Raw genomic sequence first — 15,228 nt, 5'->3', positions numbered from 1 at the left:
TTAAGTTGAGCCTCTATTATGGTGTCTCTTAAAAGTTTCCATGCAGCTTGCAAGGATTTTACTTTTGGTGCTGTACCTTTTTAATTTTTGTTTAACTAACCTCATTTTTGTGTAGTCCCCTTTTCTGAAATGAAATGCTACCATGTTGGGTCACTGTGGTGTTTTCCCCGTCACAGGGATATTAAATTTAATTATATTATGGTCACTATTACCAAGCGGTCCAGCTATATTCACCTGGTAATCGTTTGTTGATTTAAATGTTAATATTCTAACTTGCATCTAGTATGTGGGGTGGTGGCAGAAGTAATATCTGAACTTTAATAAGGCATGAAAAGTACTCCTGGCATCCTGCAGGCAGACAAAGAGGCATTGACTATCTTCACCAACAATGGGCCTGTTATCTCAGTGCTGGCCTTTACCAGCCAATAGAAATATAGGGCTAGTGTGCAGGTCATGGTCCAAAGCACTCCGAACACTTCCGCTTCAGCTTGTCATCAGCTGAAACTTGAGCGAAAAAAGCCCATTGTATTTGTCCCGTCGAGACATTGTGTCGGTGGGACAGGACAGATGGTTTCTTCCAGATCCATGCAGTGTTCACAAAGAAACTGAAAATTCCTTGCAGTGAGAGAAACTCAGCTCTGTATCCAGTAGAGGCAACTCAGCTTAGCCAAGCCAGAGCTTTGGTGGAAGCTAAGCTTATCTGTGTTTTGCACAGAGCTGCTTTAAAAAATGTCTAGATGTTGCAATCAGACGCTGATAAGAATTTTATGCATCAATGTACTAGCTATTTCCTTGTTTCATTTATTGCAACAAATTGTGATCTTTTTTGTGAAGCTAAGGAACAGCTCAGTTCAGAGCTATTGTATTAAGAGTCATGGACGAAAGATTTTTGTATTATGGCAGACCATTGACTGTGGTATTTCCTCATAGTCGTCAGTAGCCTATGCAGTATCACCACTCTTCTCACACAGACTATTAAATTAAGTCTCATGCCCTGACTGGATCAGTGCATCTTAACTTCAGACCACATGAGGTGATCTTCAGCAAGGGGAGTAACATCTCCATATGTGAGATCCAGAGTGTGGCCAGCTATACACATACAGCCAGAAAGCACTGATGGTAGCCTCATGGTTGTCACAGTAGCAATGAACTCCTGAGTTAAACTAGGAGAATAGCTGTCTGACTCCCACTCCCCCTCTTGCCATATCTCTGAGCATGATGTTGCAAAGTTGGCCGTTAAGGACACAACTTCCTCAGCTAGGTTTCCAAATAGGAACCTGAGAAACTCTTGTTGTTCCTTCATGTGGCTGCCATTCATTTTGATAATCCCCCACCCCGTGTAATTAAAAACCACTAAACAAATCCTCCCCACCAGTATGAAAGTAGTGCCAAAAACATTTTCCTTTTTTAGCGGTCGTACATTCTATATATTCCTTTCCCCTACACCAAACTTCTATGTCTGCCACTTAGGCACAAAAGACCCTATTGAAATATGAATCCCAGGGAAACTCCAGGATCTTCAATCCCAAAATAATACTTTCTCCCTACTTTCTATACATTAATTCATAACATATATAGTGCTTTTTGACTGTATGTAATAAATCACTTTGCAAGGAGGTTAAGGATCACTATCACCAGTTTAAAAATGAGGAAACTATTGTACAGAGAGGTTTTTGAGATCACACAGCTGATCAGGGGCCAGATATAAATGTCTGTCTACAAAGGGGAGCAGGGGAAACAAACTAACCATCCTTTAAAATATATAGTACAGTGGCAGCAATATTAAAATGCATGTCTCAGGCCAAAGGTTCATACAACTAACTACACAATTCTGTAAATCATATCTTAATAGAGAGAGGCTCTTGAGTAGCCATTGTATTCTTATTCATACGTCATCCCTGTTCCAATTACAGCAACTTCTTACTTTTTCAGTATCACTTTTCCATGTGTTTGATTTTTATTTATTCCACTAGTGGAGTTACTCCACACAACAACAACGTTACAGTGGTTCCAGTCACTGACGGCGGCTCTTCTAAGTAGCAGGAGCTACTAGTGGAAGCAACTATGTTGGCTCCTCTTCCTTGATTGCAGCTGCTTTTATAGGCTATTTCCAATTAAGAGAGTACCGTAAAGCAGCTGAAAGTCAGCACCATGTGGCCTCCCAGTTCTGGAAACTACCAGCAAGTGTTCTGTGGATCTCTGTATGAGAACCCCTGCCTTACTGAGAAGAGAACTTAGTATCTAAAAAGTCATTAAACATATCCTGACAATTAAAAATTAGTGTAAATATACAAGAACAAAAGCATTACAGTATGCTAAAATGTGGCTGTTTTACATAAAAATGTATGATGTATTTGAGATGCAATTCAAACTGTATTATGATGCATCTGATGAATGGGCAGATTTAAGTATCCACGTTAAATTTAACCTTTGACACTTCCTGTCTTTTGCATGCTTAACCATGCAATATTAATGTTGCATTAACTATTTACTTCATTGACTATGAGAAGGGATTGCTCAGGGCAGCCCCAATTCAGGAAGGTTCTTAAGAATGTGCCTAATTTTAAGAGGCTACACGTGCTTAAATTTATCCAAGTGGTTAAGTACCCTGCTTAACTGGAGCCTATCTCTGCAAATAAATATACATTCTATTCAGTATTGTTAACTATTATATATGGAGCATTCTGATGCAAACAAAGTAAATTAGGATATCGTGTTTACAACATTGTGGCATTTGTGCAAATCTTATGTTAATTACTTCTTATTGCAAATTTTTACATATATAAATCTAATCTCTCATAATGCATAGAAATTAGAGAAATCCTTTTTCTATAAAACCTGGGGAAGAAACAATGACTTATGGTCATGCAAAGGCTCCCAAAGTACTTTACAAACTGAATATAGGGATTGTTAACACTAAAATGCATCTGTTTCTGTGGTTAAACATGACAACTGTTTAACAGTCCTCAGCAAAACTATAACCTAAGAAATCAGTAATACTTTAGCCAATTGAAACTATAGTGGAATTTTAAGGTAGGAAGAAGATGACATTACCAAGTACAATTGGGCCAAGATAGCAGAACGAATGTTCTATATCTGCAAAAAGAGGCACGATTCCTAACACTCATTCAAAAGACGCCACCTTCTGCAATATAGTTCTGCCCCGCCCCCAATCACCATGCTGGAGCACTGGGCAAAACTGACTTGGAGAGAAGAGTGTCACCTACTGCATGACCTGCCTACTTCTGGTCAAGCCAATTCTTTCTTAGGTGGAGAGATCATAGCATGAGATGGTATGGCTGCCATGCCTGTAAGAAAAGGGACAGGGACTAATTTGAGGGTGAATGTATATTCATAAATCTGTGCTTCAAAATCCTGGAAAATAAAGTCTGTGCTATTTGTAACGTCCAATTTCTCAAGTAACACAACACCTACTTTCTGGCTGAGGGCTACGGAGGCTAGACTATGAAGACAAACAGAGCTTTAAGAAAGAAAGGCTGCATTCAGCCTGAAGAAAGGCATCCCAAAGGTGCAGATCTGGTTCTCTCAGAAGTATTTATCTGGGTTTAGGTTTAGGCTACCTTAAAACTTAATCCCACAAAAGTACAATGTTCTTTAAGGTACAGTTCTTGCTGAGCCACCTTTTGGCAGCAAAAGGTGTATTTTGCTGTTGTCTAATCATATGGTCAGGATAAACCATTTCTGTATTATTACACTGAATCAAATGTTTATTCATGTGGTAATGGATGGCCAAAGAGAAAGCTAACAATGGTGTTCCTTTTTTTTTTTTTAAACATGTTACTGATATTTCCTTTTCATCTTGCATACAAAAGAGGGCTTTTAATGCTGCTTTTGTGTGATTAAATTTAGGAGTTTTTCCCTTATTTTTTTAAGTTTGTTCTTTATATAAACAGACATCAGACTCTGGCTTACTAATGTGTTTAGTAAAGAGCTCAGAGGATGAAAAGTCCTAGTTAATGGTTTTGGTGGTTAAAAAAAAACCCCAACCCACAACTGTTTGATTTGTGGGGATGTGGCTGATCAGTTCATTCATTTAATGTATGTAGTTATAGTTATGCTGTTATGTGTAATGTAATAGCATATGAAGTCAGAGCATGTAAATGTTGCCCATCAGAGAGGAATCACCATAACTTGCTAGAAACCTATCTTTTGTTAAATGAAACTGATTACCTGCACCTTCATCTTTAATTCAAAAGTACATCGTGCAGAACCAGGATTTGTTGTTCCATTTTTATCTGAGAGGTAGCTGGAGGAGGGGCAGTGAGGGTGCAATTATTGATGTCATTTTGTTTAAGGTAGGCATGGATGTTGATATTTTAACTCCTTTGGAGATCTTACCAATTTATCAGTAAAACCAGAACAAGCCTCAAAACTTAATTCTAAAAATATAAATAGGTTAGGGTTAGCTGAATAAAAAAAAAAGATGAAATTTCTGTTGCATTATTTCATCTGATTTAATCTCTTCTCCCTCCAAAATAGTACTTCTAGATATCTTTATCCTAATGTTAATCTGTTTTGTAGTATACGTGCACATAGGCTTATATACATAACCAGAGGCCTTTACAAGCTTGTTATAGCCCAGTTTCCTAAATTCTAGTAGTAATTCATATTCAGCTAAAATATAGGTTTAAAGTCTTTCACGCTGACCTCTTCTCCTGTAATGACATAGACAAGTGGCATTGAACCCTCATCAGCTCATTAAACTTTAGTCAGTGTATCTTACCCATTTTAAGATAGTTTTACACAAATATAGTGAACAGAAACTTTACTTTAAGAAAATGATTTTAATACAACAACACAAATTCAACCAATGTGTCTTTTTACACCTCTTTGTTCAAGAGAGCTGGTCAAGTTACTTCTGACAGAAAGTAAAGAAATTGATGAACTCTGAATCATCAACCAGTTTAAAAGATGAACAATCCAGGTTACTGTTGAAAATGTATTTGCTTTGCCTAAGTTCATTAACCAAACTTCTTGGGTAAGGTAAGGTGGCAGCTTACTACCCTGCTGATCTAGTAACTTGGTTTAAAAATACATTAGGAATTGAAGGGCCATTCCAATGAATAGAGCAGTGGTTTTAAACCTGTTGTCAGCAGACCCCGGGGGATCTGAAAACTATGTCTAAGATTCCAAAGGGGTCCGCACCTCCATTTGAAATGTTTTAGGGATCCACAAATGAAAAAAGGTTGAAAACCACAGGAATAGAGTGTATAGTGCAGAACAGGAAGTATTCTTTTTATTTGTAATTTGTATCATGGAAGTTTCTAAAGGCCTACAATTTCAGAGCCCCATTGTGCTATATGCTATCCAAACATAGTAACTGTCTCTTCTTCAAACAGCTCACAGTCCAAAAGATGTGACATAAACAGGGTAGATGAGAAGAACAAGTGGGCCAGGGTGGATGACATGGAGTAACACAAATAATCTTAGCCAATCATGAGCAGTAATTACAGTTTGCCACCTGCCTAGCCATTATAAGATTGTATTTCTCAGCATTCATACAGAGCATGTGAGTTTGAGGATAGACTTGAAGGAGGCAGCCTGGGAGAAAGCACAAGGGCACTTGTGAAAGAAGCGGGAAGAGAATTGAGGATGGCCTTACTGGCAAAGTGAAGCAGGGGGTAATAGCTTGAGGAGGGAGAGTGGGAATGGGGCTAAATTGTGAAGGGCTTTGCAGATTATGACGCATGGCTAGAAAGGGTTAAATAAATCAATCCTGCAAAATAAATAACCCTCAAAAGACATGTGAGGAGATAATGTTTGTGTTTTTGTGTATTTACATATGTATGAGTAGTGTCACAAGGTAATCAACAGTCCTTGTCTATGGTGTGTTCTGATAATTTAGAGAACATCCTAGCATTTAAATGAATTGTAAACACAGGATATCTCTGTATTCATCTCTCTTTGAAATTATAGCAAATAATCTGTGAATGGTGGAAGAACAAGCAAATTGCCTTATGTTAATTCGTATAGCTAAGTACCAGTGATGACCTCCTTCCAAGTCATCCTAATTACCTTTTGTTCCCAGAGGAACTCCCAACTTGTCAAAGAGGACATGAAATTGTATAAAAGATCCTTGGGTCCTGATTCTGTCATCTTAGTTCTGCTTAAGCTTGATCGGGGGAAGTTTGAGTCGTAAGACTAAGGTCCCAGTTATGCTGGTACGCCCTGAATATATTTGGACATTGGACTATAACCTATATCTGAAAAAACTCTTTGCAACTAAAGCTCACCATCTCTGCTATGAATCTGAACCTCAATGAACTGAACTTGGACTGTATATTGATCTTTTAACCCTACTCTCTCTTTTGTTTTGTAATAAATTTTAGTTTATTTAATAAGAATTGGATGTAGCGTGCATTTGGGTAAGATCTGAAACATTCATTAACCTGGGAGGTAATGTGTCCAATCCTTTGGGATTGGTAGAACCATTTCTTTTATTTCTGAACATCTTATTTCATCATATATTTGATTTGGGTATCTGGATGGAGGCCTCAGGCTGGATCACTTTAAGGCAGGGGTTCCCAAACTTGGTTCGTGGCTTGTTCAGGGTAAACCCCTGGCAGGCCATGAGATGCTTTGTTTACCTGAGTGTCCGCAGGTACGTCTGCCCGCAGCTCCCATTGGCCGGGAACGGTGAACCGCAGCCACTGGGAGCTGCGAGCGGCCGTATCTGCAGATGCTCAGGTAAACAAAGCATCTCATGGCCTGCCAGGGGCTTACCCTAAACAAGCTGTGAACCAAGTTTTGGAACCCCTGCTTAAGGGAACTGTGTTTTTTGGACTTCTGAGTAACCAGTGAGGTAATAAAGAAGCTGTTTTATGCTGGCTTGGTAAACCTAAGTACTGGAATATCCACCAGCTTTGGGGGGATTGTCTGCCCCATTCTATGCAGTTCACCCTATTTGAGTGACCACAGCTGGCCCGCACTGGGACCCCGGTCACACAGATAAGGACAAGAAACGTGTATGAGGTGGTGCAAGAGGGCAGTGTTTCATGGAAAATGACAAATGTCTGGCTAAAACATCTCATCCTCATTTCGCCAGAGGAAAGGCAAAAGATCCAACCTCTGAGATTTACTCTGAGAACAGAAGTAGAGGCCCTTTTAATGGAAACAGTAGCCCAGAGACGATTAAGAGTTAAATGTGTGTTTTGCTATTCAAGAGACTCAGTCAATTTTCTTGTGGGGAAGGAGGGACTTTGGGGTGTTTGACATTTGTAGGATACAGGAGAGCATTACCAACTTGGAGGGCTATTGGCTTGGGAGGAGGTGAAAGAAGGGTTGGCATCTAGGATGGGAGGGGGGGGCAGAGAGCATGGTGCTAGAGATGCCTAGAAGAGAATTGGCCATTGAGAATGCTGCAACAGGCAAAGGAAAATATAGGCTAAATATTAAAGTATATTTCCTAATAATAAGACCTAAATTATTGATTGGGGAAGTCCCATCACCAGAATAATTTAAAAAACACAGTAGGAACAATCCTGTCCTGGATGGTTAAGCAGATAACTGTGTGTTTTCAAACTCTAAATTTCCACTGTTTTAAACGTATGGATGTTGTTCAGGATATTAATGATCTAAAAGTAACTAGGTCTGTTCCTCCATAACCTTGCACCTTTTGTTTCCATAAAAACTTAGGCAAAGTAAGTGTAAAATGCTGCTTTTCTGATATGGTTGCATTTTACATTTGCTTTACGTTATACAAAGTAAGACAGGGAAAAGAGTACACACAGAGGAAGCGGAGAATCAAGCCCATTGTCTCTACAGAGAGGTTAGGAAAGGATTCTAGCTTTACTCTTGATCAAATGAGAAACAAAGGTATGTAGAAATACCTCTGAGTTCAGTGGAAGTTGTGAGCATGTAGCTGTGACTAGAATTTGGCCCTATATCTCTTTGGATCAGTGGGTAGTAAAAAGAGAATTATAACAGGATGTTTAGTCGACACTGTTATCAAAAGCTGCCGAGACATCTGCCAAAAAATAGTTCAAAATCTCCAAAGGGAAACCCCCAAGAAATAAGCTGAGAGAGGTATTTCACTAAATACGGCTGCTGCCTCTTTCTCCACCAACATGAGTGATGAAGGTTATTTAGCTCCTTATTACTTTTTCAGTATCTGCTATTACAAACTCTCCTTTACAAGAGTATATTTTATGTACTGCCTGGACCCTCCCTCTCCTCTCTGCACTGGCTTGTAGTGACCTCTCCTCTTTCTGCAGCGCCCAGCTGCCAGAAGAACAGTACAACAGCAAAGGAAGATGAAAGAAGAGCAAAGCACCAAAGGGACAAACCAGGCACCTGTGTCCACTGCCACCCAAGCAGGTCTTTGACCCTCGTTATCTGAAGTGTAGTTCCTGCCACTGAATCCTTTGGTTTCATTGAAGTGCTGCTGACTGATGTTTAGGCGAGCAGGACTGGGCACAGGAGATAACATCTTAGTGGATACAGACACCTTTTTGTCTGTATTAGATGTCAAACCTGTACTTTCTGAAGTCAAATCCGTCTCCTTAGCAAAATGGTCATCCAAGGGTAGAGACCTTGCCCATGAACGTGTGGTTGGTTTGGTATTTGGGATCAAGCCACTTGCATTGTGGCTATGGCTACCATTTGCTACCAAGCCCTGGCTCGTGGTAGAAGGTGGATACTGGAGTAGAAGAGACCTCAGTGTGACATTATTGTGTCGGCATTTTCCCGAATCAGCGGTCCTGGAGTTGTTTTGCCTTTCCCATTTGTTAAAAGAGGAACGGGTATTTGGATCCTTATAAGACAATTTTTCAAAGACAAGAAGATCCGGATCAATCCCTGTTAAAGAAGGGGAAAAAAGACATTAAATACACATCTGAAAATGTAAAGCATAGCAACACTGGTGCATTTTCAGTTCATCTTTCAAATGTTGAATGAAAGGGAGGAAATAAAATATATACATACATGTAAGTAAATGCAATTTACAAGTTAGTTTATAACTGCTGTAGACAAAGAAAAAGCCCCCAAGACACTTTTACCGTGTGTACCTGTGCTTCAAATGAAATAAGGTGATGTCCACCCCTCATCTTAACATAATGACTGAACCGACATGATAGTCAATTACCCCAACTCTGGCCTGCTTTAGCCTGTGTGTGCATAATACCTTGTTACCTGTTGTGATGTTGTACAAAAGGACATTGGTTCTAGCCCTCAATATGCAGCTTTCCAAGGCTGGACAATAAATGTGCAGGCAATTCATGTTCTCATGGATAGTTTCAAAGTAGAAAACTGCCAGGTTACAGGAAACTATAATGAGAAAAGAGTAAAACAGAGTTTGTGTGGACATGATGACCCAGGCACATTGCCTTTCATTTCTATTGCTTAACATCAAACGAGTTCTAATAATGGCCAGTTACACAGCACTTTTAAACCAGAACATTTTACAAACTTTCATTAAGCCTCACAGCACCCTGTGTGGTAAATACGATAAGAATTTTTAATTCTCATTTTACAACTGGGCAAGCGGGCAGAGAAAAAACTAAGTTATTTGCATTGCAGATCATTCTCTTGGTTCACAGAACAATAGTCACAGTCCAGTGGTCCAGTGCCACAGTCCAGTGGTATTACAAGCTTCTCCACACAGCTCCTTCCATTGCGTCTCAACCTTGATCTGGACTGTCCACCTCTACGGATGAGATGGTTCTGGACCTCTAAAGCTGCCAGCAGGGGTGACTTTGAGATGGTAGCTGTTGTGACATGGATGACTGTCCATTAGGAACTGGTCTGAGACCACCTACTCATTTCACACACGTTATTAAAAAGCTGTCAGATAGCAATTCCTTCTGGTCACTCCTGAGGTGGACTGCATTCAAGCACGAGGCCTACCCCCTTAACAATGCCCTAAACCAGCCATCATCTTTTGGTTTTTTGACAGTGCAATATTGTATTTTTGGGGGAGGGTGGAGGAAACAATAAGTGTGTACCTGTTAAGTCTATACAACTCCAGGTCTGATATACTATCTTTGGATTTCAGATCTATCAGCCAAAAAAAAAAAGTCCATGGATAAAATAATAAAAAGTACTTAGATGTCTTAGCAGCACAAATCCCATTGCCTTGAGACTTGGGCTTCTAAGTACCAAAGCCGCTTTTGAAAATGAAACTTAGGCTTTTAAGTCATTTAGGCACTTCTGAAAATTTTGCCCCACATGCTTGTCTAATACTAATGCTAAAATACTTTCCATTAAATTAGTCAGGTGCAGTTCAGAACACTGGCAGGATTTCCTGTGAGACTATCTTATAGTTCAAAAGCAAAACATCTTGTCCAAAGCTAATTCTCCTTCACTGCATTGATTTACTCTTTGGGTACCATCAGTAAGATTACTGTTAGCTTTTGTTATCATCATCATAGTTTCTTTACCTCATCTCCTCTTCCCCTGCCACAAACTAAACTAAACTGAGCTAAACAGGGCTACTTGCATTCAGGGCCCAGGAATGGGGCCAGAGTCTATAGCAAAGAAGCTATGACTGAAATTAAAAATTAAAAGGGGTCTCTTTTCCTACTAATTCTGGCTGTTAGCAGAGCATATGAGAAAATGCTGACCATATTTTTGAATTTGAATTGGACCATTTGTTTTTGTAGTGTGCTTTCCAGATTACATGCTTATGGTATGTGTCAGCATAGCTCTGCTTGGAACACGTGCAGCAATAGAGCTGAGCACTTGATACAAAAACATTTCTGGAATGATTCGGTAGTTTTTGATGTAAAAGAATTTGATTTTAATTACAGTGCAGGTATATCCTGTACAGCAAGAACAAAAATCTTTAACATTATACTGAATCCATACAGAATAATTCAGAAACAAACAGCATGTAATACATGTATTACATTATTGTGATGTTTATATCAACAATCACCCCAGTGCTTTGTCCAACAGGGAACTAGCTTTTGGAACAATTTTGTGAATACCATTTCCATGGATAATCATGGAAAAATCACAGCTCCTCTCCTCCCCATGTATTTACACTCTCACAAAGCATTTTCAGTTATCAACAGTGGAAAAAGAGGAAGATATTTGTTGTTGAAATATACCAAAACCAGCCTTTTAATCTTTTCTCTGGTTATTTTATAATTTTTTTTCATTTAGTAGCCTACATACTACATCAGAATAACACAATCAAAATACTACTTGGAAATAGGCTCATCAATATAGACAAGCAAAGTTAGTGCAGTAAAAGAGGTGATATTTTTTAAAAAATAAGTATTTCTGAGTTTCAGGATATGTACTTGATTTGTCTATGATAAACCTAAAAACACCAGCTTTCTGAATGAATGAATTAATTACAAACAACATGGTACAGCAAAAATAGACCAGACTTTGGGTTTTAAACCAAAACTTTCTTTGCCCAGTTGGAACCAACACAGAAAAATCAATAAACAACAGATGAGTATCTTTAAAATGCTAATGAAAATTCTGTCAAAGGGAGGTATGATCAGGTCTCAAAAACAGAAAATAATTAGCAAGTTTTCCTTGTCTGAGGTCATTCTTCATAGTCTATATCTAATTCTAGTCAACTGTCATCAGCCTCCAATGAGTTATCAGACTGATGAAAGCTTGTGGTTAGCATACATTTGTTCTTTAATAAAAGACAAGTGCAAGGAAGTATAAACACTGTCATTCTGAAAATAACAGAAAACATTCTGTGTGAAGGACAGAAGGATAATCCTACAGGCTTCATAGAAAATTCTGACTCTGTTTTGTCCCAGTCTTTAAATAAGACTCAAACACATACCAGACCTGGTGCATAAATATCACAGTGTTACATAGCCATCTTCAGTCACTCTATAAATATTTTCATCCATTCCCTGAGTGCTCTAGACATCATTTTGGGTCATGTATAGAAAACGGTTTTCTCCATGTGTAAAACAACAAGATTCACTGACCATTTGTAAAACTGACTACACAGAAAACTGCTCTCAGCACTAATAAGCATTTCCATTTTCTCTTTCAGTTTTAATAAATAGTAAGCAAACATCATGAAAATGGCTTTTCAAATATTTGTTGTAGAATAATGGCTAATACAATATTTGATCACTAGTGGACATTAGTAATCCACATCACAGGAGTTAATGTACAATATGCTTGGCAGTTTATGCTCAATAGAAGTTCAAGACTGAAAGATAAGGTATATAGAGGTAAAGTGAATTGCCAGGGGTATTTTGGGAAGCTGGAACCAATGCACGCTTGAAAACATATTTGCAGTTACACGGTATCTTTCATTCAGGGATCCTAGAGTACTATACAAATTCTAATAATCTAGGAGTACAAACTTTGTATAGAGTCATTGTTTGAAAACTAGAAGCTTTATATTTTTGTTCATGTTGATAATTTTACCTCAGATACAACTGTACTCCTCAGTTTTCACTAATTACAGAAGCAATATGTATCCTTACCCTCAGAGGCAGGTGTACATTATTAAGAGCACTAATATGGCCTGTGATGATAGCATGTCTTGTTTCTTTTAGCACTATTATGCATCAAATACTCTGCAGTTTTCCTGGTTAAAGTATGTCTTATTTAAGAACACAAAATACCTGCAAATAGGAGTGCTAAATGGACATTTTATTTCAAAGCAAGGACCTAGTCCCCAAAATCTTACTTTCACACTTCTTATGTATCGAAGATTTTCAGGACCCAATGTAGGCATCTGTTTTTATCTCAAAATTTTCTTTTAAAAGCACCATTGTTTTTACGCATTACTCAGCATGTGCAAATTTCACTACATTCTTTCATTGAAGGTCACAAAAAGAAGTCTGTTCATTTGAAAAGAATGAATATTAGAGTCTAGATACCCTTTAATATGTTTGTTTGTTTTATGCTTAAAGTAAGTGAAGCTGGTTTGAATGGGCTTACTAATTAATTTGCCCCAATCATAATTCTTGGTAAGGATGAGGATTCTTTGGTAGGGAAACAACAAATATTGCAAGACCATGCTATAGTAATGTTTTTCCTTACCTCAGAGAGTTAGCTTGTTCTAATTATTTTAACTTTTTCATCTTGTAATTTTAATGCTTGTTAAACCTACTGTTTTTGAGAGTCCTGGAAACAAAAGCAAGTTCATACAGCATGGCAATGAGGGAGTACATTTCCCTGTGCCACTTTTGCCAATGTCCATAAAACTCTGTTTTGAATGGACCAAAGGTATTTTTGTTTTTGAACCTCCATTTCCATTCAGTCCTTGCCTGTTTGATGAGATTGCCAATTGTAATGGTTGTTCGTAATGGTCGTTTTGGTGGTGGATCTGTCTACTGGGAACTAGAGTGTTTTTTAATCTTATTTCAGACAGTTAATTGAAATGCCATCAATAGATAAACTCTTGTTTATAACATAACAGAACCATATTTGAACCTGTGACTGTGTTGTAATGTTCCATGTGCCATTGCCAATCTTCCTCAGAAATCTAGTTCAAATTTTATGTCTTTTAGTGGAAATTTCTTGGGTAAGACATACAAAATGCAAGCAAAGTATACAGAATGTTTTTTTAATCTGGGATAAAATCTTCCTACATTTATATCAAACTATTTAATCATTGTATTGTAAGCAAATCAACTCCTCCCAAAATGCCCCTTGTTGATATCCAAACCCTCTCAATTTATGATGCAGGCACTTAATTTTCCTCACAGGTGCCTACCCCCAGTAAATCATCCAAAATATCCTCAAAAGTTAAACTAGAAGGCTTTGCATTTACTATTGCTATGCAATTTTTCCAGTATCTGCTTTGATCCTGTTCAAGGCTAATATCCTAACAAAGCATCCTGCCCTATTAATGCCAAATGCAGAAACCCTAACCGAATCTTTAGCTTTCTGCAATTGTACAGAGAAGCAGTGCAGTCATCATGTGGTTTGAGGCTAAGAATCAGAAGCTCCTGAGTTCTAATTCCACCTCTAATATTGTCTTTTTATATATCTTTGGCAAGTCAAATAACAGCTCTCAGTCTGTTTCATAATTTGTAAAATGTCAGAACCAGGTCCCCATTGTTCTAGGTGCTCTATAAACACAGAACAAAAAAGATGGTCCCGGCCCCAAGGAGTTTACAGTCTTGGTAACTTACTTCAAATGAAGGCCTGATTCTGCCATCCCTACTTAGGTTTAGTAGTAACTTACTTTGGAGTGTAGTCCTATTGAAATCAGTAGTACTACTTAGAGAGTAATGGTCTTGTCAGCCTGATTCCTGGTGACAGAATCACTCCCAAGGACGTTGTGGGTCTCCTTTACTTAAACAGTAGTGTTGTTGGCACGTTGTTCCCAAGAAACTAGTGTTGTAGTGGAAATCTAGAGTTCCTCCATTTCATTAACCTTTAAATAAATACATATCATTCCTCCATTGTTCAGGAGAGACAGATCCTACTCTTAGTCTTATCTAAGAATGTCAGCATTCTAGTTTGCTCTTCCAAAGAGTTCAAGTAGCCAAGTTCACTTCTATAAGGATAAAGGTGGGAGATAGGAAGGAAATAGTTTAGATGTGTCCTTGCTTTCTATCCTGAAAATATAGCCAAATTTTTGCATTCTTACTGTTTGGAATAATGATTAAATGATGTATAAACAGCCTAAAATTAACTTCCTTCATGTGTGGTAATACATATTTTTAATATAGACTGTATAGGCTATACACAGAAGCAGATAATAAACACTTACCATTCTTCAGAAGGCAGCAGGTCCGGCTGCACTGCTCGGCTGTGACTTCTGTGTAAATCTTCAGCACCTGGGCTCCCCTCTTCTGAGATTCCTCCAGATCAATCAGAAGACCTGGGAAGCGTCGGATCCAGCAGTTTTTGTAAAAAGTAGTGGGTGAACAAAGAGAATCTGACTTCCACACCAAACCCAGAACAAACAGCACTTCTGCTACTGCCACCAACAGAAACATCTCCTCAATGTGATCAGCTTAGTAAGCGCCTGTTCTCCAGCCTGAAGCACTGGGGACTAGCCAACATTTTGAGAGAGAATCTCTTGAGAAGTGGCAACACTGCCAGGAAAAGGAACTAGTTTCTTTTAAGCTGTTCCCATGATCCTGCTTGACTAAGCCATTTTCTGACTTACATGTTGTAGGTTTTTTTTGTTGTTTTTTTTCTTTTCTCTCAAGATGAGTCCCTGGGAGACTGTTGAAATTCTTAATGTCTCTTTCATGAATTTCTGTTCTTCTGCACCCCAGATACACTCTGCCTTTAATCATTCAGAAAGTTGGACCACGT

At 38.5% G+C, this 15,228-nt stretch overlaps 1 protein-coding gene across 1 annotated transcript; it reads right to left on the bottom strand.

Annotated features, from left to right (window-relative positions):
- Nucleotides 1–7,790: 7,790 nt before the first annotated feature.
- Nucleotides 7,791–14,963, bottom strand: MANSC4 (MANSC domain containing 4). The gene is made up of 3 exons (XM_039500768.1): nt 14,675–14,963; nt 9,151–9,285; nt 7,791–8,817 (listed from the first exon to the last, which is right to left on the bottom strand). Exons 1-3 carry the CDS (start codon nt 14,901–14,903, stop codon nt 8,138–8,140), a joined length of 1,044 nt encoding a protein of 347 aa, XP_039356702.1. The 5' UTR covers nt 14,904–14,963; the 3' UTR covers nt 7,791–8,137.
- Nucleotides 14,964–15,228: the final 265 nt, after the last annotated feature.

This window comes from Mauremys reevesii, linkage group 1, assembly GCF_016161935.1.
Source record: "Mauremys reevesii isolate NIE-2019 linkage group 1, ASM1616193v1, whole genome shotgun sequence".
In the NCBI taxonomy this organism is placed as follows: domain Eukaryota; kingdom Metazoa; phylum Chordata; order Testudines; family Geoemydidae; genus Mauremys; species Mauremys reevesii.
This window is presented reverse-complemented; position numbering and strand designations above follow the sequence as displayed.